Source organism: Borostomias antarcticus, assembly GCF_949987555.1.
Source record: "Borostomias antarcticus genome assembly, contig: scaffold_200, whole genome shotgun sequence".
Taxonomy (NCBI): domain Eukaryota; kingdom Metazoa; phylum Chordata; class Actinopteri; order Stomiiformes; family Stomiidae; genus Borostomias; species Borostomias antarcticus.
Window position 1 is genome coordinate 36,633 of NW_028176451.1, and position 13,239 is coordinate 49,871.

At 46.8% G+C, this 13,239-nt stretch overlaps 1 protein-coding gene across 1 annotated transcript; it reads right to left on the reverse strand.

Annotated features, from left to right (window-relative positions):
• Nucleotides 1-3,387: 3,387 nt before the first annotated feature.
• LOC311328462 (pre-mRNA-splicing factor syf2-like) lies at nucleotides 3,388-9,088 on the reverse strand. The gene is made up of 5 exons (XM_084462429.1): nucleotides 8,962-9,088; nucleotides 6,064-6,181; nucleotides 5,357-5,447; nucleotides 4,539-4,637; nucleotides 3,388-3,661 (listed from the first exon to the last, which is right to left on the reverse strand). The coding sequence occupies exons 3-5, from the start codon at nucleotides 5,386-5,388 to the stop codon at nucleotides 3,496-3,498; spliced, it is 297 nt and encodes a 98-aa protein (XP_084318555.1). The 5' UTR covers nucleotides 5,389-5,447; nucleotides 6,064-6,181; nucleotides 8,962-9,088; the 3' UTR covers nucleotides 3,388-3,495.
• Between the last annotated feature and the right edge of the window lie 4,151 nt (nucleotides 9,089-13,239).

Below are 13,239 nucleotides of genomic sequence, written 5' to 3' on the forward strand. Positions count from 1 at the left end.
ACGGAGGTTCCTGCCCACGTTTTTTGCACGCGGCCGCACCGTATTTGCACCGTGCGAAAAAGACGTGCAGACCAAGTCATATAAATACCTGTTAATCTAGTGTCAGCCAGGTGAGTTTATGACGGAGGTTCCTGCCCACGTGATCACGTGCGTTCTTTGCACGCGGCCGCAACTTCGGAATGACGTGTCGTTCTTACGTAGCGTCTACTAAACGGCAGATCTCGCGTTTCCGTAAATGGCCGCGTAATTTCCGCACGCGGCGCACACGAATCGTCACCTATAGCGGCCGTATGTCGAACGTTTGCGCAACCTGCGTGTGTTAGTAGGGATGTCTCGTTGTGCACCTGCTAGGTAAATGCAGGTCCCAGTGGGCAGTGCGCGCCCATGTGACATTGGGGGAGGGATAAACTATCTAAATTAATATTATGTTCTATCATCATTATTTGTAGATTACACATCTCCCGAGATTATAATAATCAAGCTACATTTAAACATGTTTAGAGGAGAACCTTAAACAAATCATGTAGTATACTTTAAATTATTATTTGTAGTTTGAACAGACTGCCAGTTCCAAGGGCGTAGGTTTGGTTCTAACATTGGTAGGGACCATATAACAGTGTAGCCTGCATACACAATTTTTGCTGGGGACGAGAGGTTAAAGCTCTTATATATTCATATATTTATGAAATTGAATAATACTAATACAATGTTGTTAGTCTACTGTATCACATCCTGCCTGCTGCGTCCCTCCACTCTCTCGACTTTTGCTGCTGCTGCGTCCCTCCACACTCTCTCTCTCTCTCTCTCTCTCTCTCTTGGTTGCTTGTGCGTCCGTCCACTCTCTCTCTCTCTCGACTGCTGCTGTTTCATGCATAAAAATGATTTGATTAAAATTGAGATTTTCATTGGATTTTTAGACTGACATTCAATTCATAAATTGATATATCTGTCCATTGGGGGAGTAACAAAATACCAGACAGTAGGCAATACCAATTGCGAAATTCCACAATCCTGGTTTTACAAAGCTATAGCTAATAGCCCATCGGCTAGTATTCATTGCGGACACTTACGGTCATTAGTTGTGAGGACGCCATGATGTCCTATTCAATTAAATCTCTGGTGGGCAGCCAGATTTATGATAATGTAATGGCTGCTGCTATCCTAATGTTACAGGATGATAGAAGGCATCTTAACAGTTCGCTAGCTAGCCAGCTTATATCACCGGTTGATAATTTGCCACAATGGAAAGACAAGTGATGTTAGTTTAGATAACATTAGCTAGCACCAACCAAACTGTTCACTTGAATGATGTATTTACTCTTGATGTACTGATGATGTACATTTAAGTCATACAATCAGCATAGATTCTGCAGTGAACCAGACATGCCTATAAATTACCAACCACAGTGACACTAAACAGCATTATTTCAAACAAGGCCCATTATGGCCCAATTATATTGACATTAAGTGAAAGAGAAAGATAGGCAGCTCTGCCTTCTCATCTGTTTAGAGTTGTTCACTCTCCACACAAAGCTACCGTTAAGATTTTCATAAAAGAAATAATTTGATCTATAAAGCGCTTTTCATTGTGAGGAGATCTCAAAGTGCGACCAGGAGCATTCACTGCTCCACCAGGCAGGGGTGTCATCAGTCACACCCGGGGCCAGATATTCTCTCACTGCTTCTCATCTGGCTCCTCACTGCATGAGAGCCGTTCCCTCGGCTCCCTATCCTCCAGGGCAACTTCAGCCACACGGGTACTGAAGTGTTTAAGATCCCTGAATTAGTATCTTTCTGGCAGTAACACACGAGTCTTGACTCACTGTGGGGGAGGGAAACACTGTTCACAGCCGTGCATAACGGATTCCATTGTATTCAGGGACACAGACTGCCTTTTGACATAGGCTTGAGAAAATGCAACAAGTCACCCCTTGAAGGCAAACTTTATTTGATGTTTAATTTCCCTCCTAATGCCACGAATACCAAGCCTCTATTTGGGTCATCACATGAACTCGATTTTCATTCGAAGAGTCTGGCACTGGAACTATACGAGGTTTGAACAATTGAGGCATCTAACAATGTGGAAAGGGTTTACAATTTATACACCCTCTTATCCAATCAATCTCCACAGAGTGAACCACATCCAGTGGTAGTCATTTGGCTAACCTATCAGATTCTCTCCTCATTGTCCCGGCCCATGAGCTCTTTCATGTGGTCTCTTTGATGGGAACATGAGAAACAGTAGCTACACATCAGGCAGCCCAACTGGCCCCGGACCTGCCCCATAGAGGACAGGCTGGGCGAGGAGACACGGACCTGCCCCATAGAGGACAGGCTGGGCGAGGAGACACGGACCTGCCCCATAGAGGACAGGCTGGGCGAGGAGACACCCATTAGAGAAATGCCATCTGCAAGGAGCCAAATCAAACGGTCTCTACACAGGTATCTCTCCTCACATCATCACAATGCCATCATCCCGGGGCTAATCAGAGCAAACTATAAAAATACAATCTTTCTTAACCTGGAAACCAAACCTAACCACCCAGGTCCTAGCTAACGTGTTCTCCAAAGTAGAGTAAGATATCAAAGACGTGATTTGAATACCCCACCCCCCCACATAAATCAGGAAATCATCAACAAATTGTGTCACAGTCTCTTTTGCACGCTAGCCTTGGAACCCAGCCCGTTCCCCTGCTCTTATTACCATATCCCCGCTCAGCTTATTCACAACACATTCATTAATGCAGATGAAACATTACGCAGACGTCTGATTCAAATTAAGGACACAGATCCCGGTTCCATACGAATGTGTTTGTCGGTCCCCCCCACGCAAACAAGCCAGTGTCTCATACTGACCCCCAGAGGGCGCCATGCCACAGAACTTGAGCATGGGAGAGGGGGAGCATGAGAATCTGTTCTCTGCTTTGATCTCCTCATAGGTCACAAGCCTCTTTTACTCATGTCACCGCTTGGGGCAAGTTGGCTTAACAGAGATGTGGGCGGTAACGCTTAAATTGAATTGCTTAATTGTTGTTGTTTATCTCCATGTGCACCTACACTAACACATTCTTCTGCTGCTATCGCTGAATAACAGGCTCCATCCTCGGGGTAAATGATAGCGTTTCATTCTCACGCTCGTACTGTGAGTTTTTATTCAGAAGAAAGCAAGGCCTTTACGAAAGGTTAATACATATCACACAACACCTTTACAGGGGGTGTAAATGACACTCATTATGTTTTTCATCTAAGTTAAAAAGCAACATCACAGGTTAAACTGATCCAAAATGTCACCGTAACAAAAAGCCAGAAAAGCATTTACAAAAGATCTCCCGTTTCAGTCCGAGCCCCAAGCATCTATGACAAACTGGCAGTTTATGTTGACAGTAATATACATGACCAGACCTGTAACCACATGAGGCGTTTATCTGCTCCCAAGCCTCCTTAATGGAGACAAATGGACCGAGACGCCTCCCTGGGTCAGGATCCCCCGCCTGGTTAGACAGCTGTGCCTCTCTCCAGGTTCTGTTTAATCTCGGCCGTGTATTTGCCGTAGAAGCGCTCGGCCTTCTTGTTGAACTTGGCGTTCCTCTCGTTGATGTAGTCGATGTCGGCGTCGTCGTTGTAAGCCCTGCGGCGGCTGTACTTGGCCCTCTTCTCGATCCTGTGTGAACGACAGAGGGTTTGTTGAGCGGAGGCTCGTCACTCTGCTGCGCCCAGTTTTAACGGCGGCACCTCGAATCCCGATAATCACACACAATCACAGTGATAGAAAGTAATGGGCAATAATCCCCAAACGAACACAAGTGCACACATTCATCTGCCTGCGAAGGCACCAACGGAAAACCTTACACACCATCTCTCTCACACGCTGGTACAAGCACGCGCACACACACACACAACCTTTATTGTGTGTGTGTGTGCGTCTTCAAAGCGGGGTTGTGCGTCATGCCCTGGAAGCTGGTGCTCTGCCTAATCTCTCACAGTCGCATCGCTAACACAAGCCTCCCAGAAATTGTGAGCCACAGAAAAGCAGGGAAATGGTGTGTGTGTGTGTGTATGTGTGTGAAGGGAGGGGTGTAACACAACACAGACACACATAAACTGGGAGCATGTTAGTCAGGTGTGAGGCCGGGATTACACACAACAGTTGACCCTTGCGAGGATGGGAAACTGACAGGGCATGGCCATAACTTTTCATGCAGCGGCAAGTACCCATTCATCATCCGGTAAGTGCAGTCATATACAGGCCTAGGAGAGGCCAGATAGACACTATCCATCCATCCAGCAGATGCTTACAGTCACTGGCTGGGCTGCCTTCCCACCCAGATAAATGGATAATGTAAAAGGTGCCTGATCAGCCTCTCAAACATGGAGGCTTCCTCAGAGGAACCGGATCTCACCATCAGAGGGCCCCGCTGAGGCACCGGCCGCCCCCTTCACATGAACAGAGTCCTCTTTCTGGACTCGGGGTGCACCGGACAGGAGGTCGGAAGGGTATAGGGTCTCTCTCTGTGTGTGTGTGTGTGTGTTTCACTTACTGTTTCTCCACATCCTCCACCATGCGGTCGACGCCCTCCTTGGTCGGGACGTGGGTGCCGTGGATCAGGCTGTTGGAGGTCGGGTGGAAATCCTCGCCGCTGTGGAAGACGACCGGGGACACGGTGAGAAGGAACGGCGCGCTCATCATCATCATCATCAACACCCTAATATGTGTCCGTCCTCCATTGCCGCCCCCCTCCCCCCCCCCCCTCTGTATTGGATAGTTTTGCGGCACCCTTCACAGTTCTCCACGTGGCAGCAATTAAGGGGGTAAAAAAACTAAAAAACTGTGGGTACTTGGACTCATCTTTGGCTGATCAAGAAGAACCCACCATAACTATAACCATGCCGTTCCCTCTCTCTAAGTGCATGCCTTGCATTGACGCATTAAAGGCATGGGATGATGCTCGGGGAGTCTGTGGACTGTTTCAGAAATCGACCCGGGGGCAAACGTGGGGGCACGCCACCCCGGCTTCTACTGAACAGATCCTGTGATGGCTGAGAACTGGGTTTCATAGGGTTGACTGACCAAATGCTTTTAGGTCGGGCAAAATGTACATTCGCTGTGAGAGTTTGCCTGTTTCGAGGGCATTTCAGCTGAAACGTCACAGCGATCCTTTAACGCAGCGGGGATGGAGTTTTGGATGAATGTGATGTGCCCTGGGATTCTCGGTGTAAATATAGAAAACCTATGCTGAAAGATACGGTAGGACATCCCATATCCTGCCCCCCACCCCCCCCCCGTTTTGAACACGGAGGAAGAGTCAGGGGGCAAAAAAAAAGCACGAAGCTCAAAGGTTTTTAAACAGGCGCTCACCATTCCTCCCTCTGCCTCTCGTAGCCGTCCATGTCCGGTTTGATCTGCTTGGTGAGGCGCTGGTACTGTCGCAGCTGGGCCTCGGCTTAACCTGCGGCCCGATGGCAGCACAACAAGAGAGACGGGTCATAATTACCGGAACAAACGACGAGCAGCCGTGCGGCCCCCGTGACACAACCTGCGTCTGGTTAGGCGGAGACGAGGGGGCCGCCCCCCCCCGCCCCCCCTCCATCCCTCCTTTCAAGCCCCTCTGGTGATAATTTTCTCCCCAGAGGATTTAATTCAGGGAAGGGGGTTTTGATGCAACAGATGGCAGCCATATTTGAGAGGGGCGGCGATCCTTTTTGGCAGATTAAATTGGAGGGAGGCAGTTAAAAATGATTTATTCCCAAGGGCCTTTACACGCACCCAGAATTCCTCTGTGCAGGGCCGCTCGGTGCTAGAGGGACAGTACCACCATCGGTAGCAAGTTAGCAATAGAATATATGCCGCTTAAGTTGCTGAGTCCTGTCAACCCAGTGAGCACAATGGGGAAATATGAGGCAAAGTCACACTTTCCAACGAGCTTCCCCCGTGCACAAACCACATGGGATGACAGCTGGGTAAAATGCTAATGGATGGGTTAAGGCTAAGCCATGACAGATGTGATCCCCCGAGTCCAAGAATAACAGGTCTTTGATAATCAGAGCGCGGGCTCCGTTCCTAACCTGAGAACCCCGGGTCTGGGTTCTTCTTCTTCTTCTTCCTCTCCCAGCGCTCAGCATCCTCAGCACTGATCTCCAGCAGCTTCACTCGGTCATAGTCCTCCCCCTTGGCTGCACACTCCTGTAACACACACACGCACGCACACACACGCGCACAAATGTCAGATAATGTGTTTTACAGTGAGGGAAATAATTATTTGATCCCCTGCTGATTTTGGACATTTTCCCACTGACAAAGAAATGATCAGTCTATAATTTTAATGGTAGGTTTATTTTAACAGTGAGAGACAGAATAACAACAACACAAAATCTGAAAAACACATTTCAAAAAAGTTATACATTGATTTGCATTTGATCGAGTGAAATAAGTATTTGATCCCCTATCAACCAGCAAGATTTCTGGCTCCCACAGACTGGCTATGCCCATGAGGCACACAACTTAGTCCTATCCCTTTAAGAGAGTGCTCCTAATCTCAGCTCGTTACCTGTATAAAAGACACCTGTCCACAGAAGCAATCAACCAATCAGATTCCAAACTCTCCACCATGGCCAAGACCAAAGAGCTGTCCAAGGACGTCAGGGACTGTAGACCTTCACAAGGCTGGAATGGGCTACAAGACCATCGCCAAGCAGCTTGGTGAGGAGGTGACAACAATTGGTGCGATTATTCGCAAATGGAAGAAACACAAAATAACTGTCAATCTCCCTCGGTCTGGGGCTCCACGCAAGATCTCGCCTCGTGGAGTTTCAATGATCATGAGAACGGTGAGGAATCAGACCAGAACTACACGGGAGGATCTTGTCAATGATCTGAAGGCAGCTGCGACCACAGTCACCAAGAAAACAGTTGGTAACACTCTAAGTAATGGACTTAAATCCTGCAGCGCCCACAAGGTCCCCCTGCTCAAGAAAGCACATACAGGCCCGCTGAAGTTTGCCATGAACATCTGAATGATTCAGAGGAGGACTGGGTGAAAGTGTTGTGGTCAGATGAGACAAAAATCGAGCTCTTTGGCATCAACTCAACTCGCCGTGTTTAGAGGAGAAGGAATGCTCACTATGACCCCAAGAACACCATCCCCACTGTCAAACATGGAGGTGGAAACATTATGCTTTGGGGGTTTTTTTGCTAAGGGGACAGGACAACTTCACCTCATCAAATGGAAGATGGAAAGGGCCATGTACCGTCAAATCTTGAGAGAACCTCCTTCCCTCAGCCAGGGTCAGGGTCATAGATGGGTATTCCAGCATGACAATGACCCAAAACACACAGCCAAGGCAACAAAGGAGTGGCTCAAGAAGAAGCACATTAAAGTCCTGGAGTGGCCAAGCCAGTCTCCAGACCTTAATCCCATAGAACATCTGTGGAGGGAGCTGAAGCTTTGATTTGCCAAACATCAGCCTCAACCTCAATGACGTGGAGAGGATCTGCCAAGAGGAGTGGGACCAAATCCCTCCTGAGATGTGTGACCTGGTGGCCAACTACAAGAACCTCTGATTGCCACAAGGGTTTTGCCACCACGTAAATCACGTTTTGCGAAGGGGTCAAATACTTATTTCACTCATTAAAATGCAAATCAATTCATAACTTTTGTGATGCGTTTTTATTATATCTTTTTTTTTGTTATTCTGTCTCACAGTTAAAATAAACCTACCATTAGACTTAAAATTAGACAATTTTTTGGTCAGTGGGCAAACTTACAAAATCAGCTGGGGATCAAATAATTATTTCTCTCACTGTATGTACTGCTACAGCAAAGGAATTTCCCCTCTGGGATTATTAAAAGTATCTGTGTGTGTGTGTCTATCAATCAATATCCACCAACCTCATCAATAAGCCCTGTGTCCACCTCTGACCCCCCCCCCCTCTCTGACCCCCCCCACTCTGACTCTGTCCCCTTTGCACTACTTTCACATGACCGCTGACTGTGTACTGTACAAGGGGTCTCGCTGCACACACACGTCACAAAATATATATATATTTAAAAATTATATATATATATAAAAACATCACACACACATCAACACTCTGTACACACACTGTATATACACTCATCTCACTCCATTTTGTATATTGTACTTTGCAGTAATACGCATGAATATTGCATGTGAATATGGATGTATGACTTTGTCTCTATTCACGCACAATATCCTTAGCAATAACCCAGCGGAGGTTATACCCTTACTAGCCCTGGTCCAGGGCGGTAACCCAGCGGAGGTTATACCCTTACTAGCCCTGGTCCAGGGCGGTAACCCAGCGGAGGTTATACCCTTACTAGCCCTGGTCCAGGGCGGGATGCAATTCGGGGCTCTCCCTGAAATGCCACCCTGTCAGGAACCATTCATTGGGCAATTGACTTTTGTCACTCGGTCTGCCCTTCAGTATCTACAGATATTATTTCGTTCCTCACCGAAGTGAAGACAGACAATAAAAGCCTTTTCTCCAAGGTGGCTTCACGACCCTGATCACGTGATCCCATATGCTGTTTACTTTTCTATCATGGAGAAGGAGGGCAAAGCCAGGCAAGTAAATGTGTTAAGTGCAAAAAAGTGCTTTTTATATAAAAGGTGGGGGGCTGCAAGTGAAGAAAAGGCTTTTATTATTTGTAAACTGTCTTCAACTGAATGTTTCCTGACAGGGTGGTATACTGGGGATATAGCCCCAAATACTGCCTTGGACCAGGACTATCAGGCTTATAAGCCTTGGTCACACGCAATATGTATTTATTCAAGAGCTTGGCTAAGTCCCATAATAAAATACCACATATCGAAGCGTGACCAGAACACCAACAAAATCAGTGTCACCTGTAAATTCACCTGGTTATCACTACCTCTGTAACAATATCAGATCAATAGTACAATATCAAAAGCACAGCCCGAACTCTGAACTGGTTCAGGTACCTTCTTCTTTTCGTTGTCTGCCAGTTCCCACTCCAGACGAGCCTTCTTAGCCTCCCAGTTTGTTGGTAGCTTCAATCTCTTGTCCTCCTCCACAACCTCTTGGTGGTTGAGTTTGCGTGCTTCGTTCTGAGATGGACCGCAAAACAATATCACAAGTAAGTTAAGAGGTAGATAGCAAAACAAAAGGTTACCGTGCAGTGTTTGGGTCAACTCAAATAAAGCTTTGATTGATTGAACTCAAACAGTTCCTTTTCGTCACTGCCAGTCCGCTTGGGCACTAAACAACGGCGTGTATCGTTATCTGAAATAGGACACATCCCAGCAAACACACAACGTCAGGGAGACGTTCAGATCACGTCTTAATAACGTCCGTGGGTCCTGAACCCCGTGTGTGCGTCTGCTGGACCCCTCAATATTCACACGTCTGGCTTGGACCCCTCTAAGACGTCTGTGGACGTGCAGAACGGGTTCAATATCTGAACGACTAAAAAAACGTTCATTCTGGCTCCTAATTGGATGTCTTTGGACGTCCGAAAAAGACAAAAAAAAAGACGTGTAAAAGACGTTTTTTGGACGTGTCTTTGCTCAGTGGGACGGCTCCATCACTCACCCTTTTAAAATGAGTCTCTCCTCTCTCTTCTGAGATGCAAAACACCTTCCGACGATTCAGAACATCAGGCACACGTTAGTAGTTAGCATAGTTAGCATAGTTAGCATGCTCCATTCACTGGCTTTAGCTAGGTAGGTTAGACATAGCGCTAACTACGACATGACCTCAGTAGACTAGTAAAACGTCTCGAAATATTTGCCATGTATAGTAATGATATTGTGTGATGGCCAGAACCAACTCCGAGTACAATACGTGATACTCTTTAATACTTTAATACGTGATACTCTTTAATACTTTAATACGTGATACTCTTTAATACTTTAATACGTGATACTCTTTATGAACGACGTGTCCTATCTGCTAACGTGAGCTGGCTAAGCTATGCTAGATAGCTTCATAGTGTAAACGAAGAGGCAAGATGAGCTAAAACATTTCCACTGATTACATCAAATAATTCAAAATACACACTCGGTTCACGGTAAATTTCAGCCGTCGTGACAGCAAGCTTATAAAAAGATATTGTCGTTATTAGCTATAGTTTTATTTTGTGCGCCATGTTTGAGCTCGCATACAGGAAGCTCTGAAAGCAGGAGATTACGCAATGAAACTACTTCCTCTTCTTTTTCTTTTTCAGTTGACTTATTTTTTATATAATAATAATCATTTGAATTACGTTGAAAATATCTGTATTTCCTGTGACCAGGATAAGTAATTCCAGAGACTCTCCCCTGACCCTATTTGACCATGCAAGTAACTGCATAGATTGTGAAAAGTAATGCTAGGACAATAACAATCTATTTTTGGGAAGAGATGGGGATCAGATACTGTAGGCTGTCATCAGGAGGTGAGGCCATTATAGCCATTAGATACACAAACAATGCCAAAAAACGGTTGAATTTTGAACAGAGCTATATGCATTCACTGTAACATTGCGTCAGTTGCATGTGAGCCAAATCTTTTATCACAACACCATGACAAAAGTCTTTACTTGAATCTTGTGTTTCATAATAATGGTGTGTATAAATCACATCCAGACCATCTTGCTCTCTTTTGAAGATGGTTTAATCAAACAAAAAATATTGCTGTATCAATAGCAGCAAGCAGCACTCACGCATTGTATGTAATTATGGATATGACTGGAAGCAATAGAATGAAAATAGCATGAAAGGCCATATGTAGACTTAGTTTGCTACAGTATGTTTCTTAGATCTCATTGGTCATGGTCTTTCCCTGCAGAAAGGGCACCTCATGCCAATCAATAATGAAGCTTTTCCACAAACTAGCCTACATCAGTTCTGCACAGTCCAATATATATAGTGATCTCTAGATCTGATCGGAAGACGAAAGTAAACATTTTCCATGGCAATGTTACCGTAGCATGTTTGACTTGCCAAAATGGATGAACTCCCTGTTTGATTGTGTTATACTAATAGACCTCTTTTGGAGGATGTAATTAAGAGGAGTTTATAGTCTTAGATGAAAGAATCCTCCTAGATCACAGGCAATGTTAATGGAGTGATGCATTTGCACTGGAAACCAGATGGGTGCACAGCGAAGGAGAACAACACGGAACTAATGGGCACGGCCCTGCCCTCGCTGTTACATCAAATCAGAGGGGAAAGTGCCAGAAAAGCCTGTGAGTAAAACACTGCAAATTGACTAAATGGAATTAGAGACTATTCCAACACAAAATGAGTGGAGATTAGTCATATTAAGTTTGTGAAGGAAGAAGCCCTCTGATGGAGGTTCCAGGAGGGAGTTTGACCCATGCTCCACATTTCCCTGACTCTGGCAAAATCATGGCATGGATGAGAGTGTTTCTCTATGACTGTGTAGCTTGTTTTATGTTGTTACCAGTGAACTCTGAGGCCTATATCTATCTGCAATGTCTGCTATATTTTACTGTAGTAGTCTTACCTTGAAGGTCCTCTCTTATGAGTTACTCGGGCAGAAAGTGGACATTTTCCTTGAGAGAACCCATGAACACTCTGACCGTTAGGGCTGGTTCTCCTTCAGTTCTTCCTGAATAAATCACTGTGTCCTGCAGAGCTGTGAATGCTGATTAAAGCAGCTCACACGGGACTATTAGTCTAATCAAACTGTTTGGAGATCTGCCACAGAGAAAACCTATCAGAGTCAATCAGGCTGGGGGAGCCCATATTGTGTTTACTGTAAGTGGCCATCTGCACACAAGACACTCGCCACACACACGGGCACCTGGAGAATAGGAGGTGCTTTGTATACCCCACCCACTGGAGTAGATTAGGCCCTGGAAAGCCGGCTTGGGAAGGACTGGATATCATCCTTGGAATTCCTCTTTGGTTCACAGGTAGATTTTTGGGTTCCCATGTGGAGGGTCAACATTTTAAACTGTTTAGCATAATTGGTTGTGGATGCCTTTAGTACTTGCTGTACCTGCTCTTCTACCAGACAGGAGAATAGGCCCAGAGCTAGAGAGGGCTTGGGTTGACATGAGTAGCCATGATTGACCCTGGGCCAACCAGTCAGTCTGAGGGACTCAGCACGTCTGTCCCCGAGGAGCCCCTATAGGAGGAGGAGATCGGACTGCCGTGGGTTTGGGCCACCCAAAACATGCTGAACCACCACTCCTCAATATTCACTTTTCCAGTCAGGCAAATCAGGCCTGAAATAGGGTAACATTATATCTGCAAATAAATTATGCTATAGGGGCACATTTTTACGAATTCAACATATGGCTTCATAAGTCCTCGAGATCGCTCGCCGTTCATCAAACCGCGCATGATATCGATTCAGTTCGTTACCCACTGTTGTTAAAGTATGTTTCTGGAGATGAGGAAATGCATTTGGCGTGTTCTGTTATCTAGCTCTAATAACCCCCCCCCCCGTCTCTCTCACCCAGGGATACCCCCCCCCCGTCTCTCTCACCCAGGGATACCCCCCCCCCGTCTCTCTCACCCAGGGATACCCCCCCCCCCCGTCTCTCTCACCCAGGGATACCCCCCCCCCCCGTCTCTCTCACCCAGGGATACCCCCCCCCCCCCGTCTCTCTCACCCAGGGATACCCCCCCCCCCCCCGTCTCTCTCACCCAGGGATACCCCCCCCCCCCGTCTCTCTCACCCAGGGATACCCCCCCCCCCCGTCTCTCTCACCCAGGGATACCCCCCCCCCCCCGTCTCTCTCACCCAGGGATACCCCCCCCCCCCGTCTCTCTCACCCAGGGATACCCCCCCCCCCCCGTCTCTCTCACCCAGGGATACCGCTCCAGGGGCTGAGTCTCTCAGCACGAGCAGCTGCTTCACATCTGGAACTTAATATAAACATCATGGCCAATAAAATCATTCCATTTCCTTAATTACTATTCCTGTCATTTCCGCACTAAATGAAAAGTTATTAATTCTGGGCCAACACAAACAGGCTTCTCCAATACGGGGAGCCGCCGCTCCCGAAGCCCCAGCAGCCACCACTACAGGGCTCTGTCACTGGACTGGAAACCCACATGTAGGGGAGGAACAAGGCTCCCCCCCTCCCCCCCCCCCGCATGCGTGTGTGTGTGTGTGTTTGCAGATGGGAAGCCATGGTGCCGCATACATTAATGGAACACGAAATGGCGTCTTGTTTTCCGTCTCATCCAAACCCTCCACTGATGGCAGTGAAACCATGACAGGCACACCCACTGGTGTTTCAT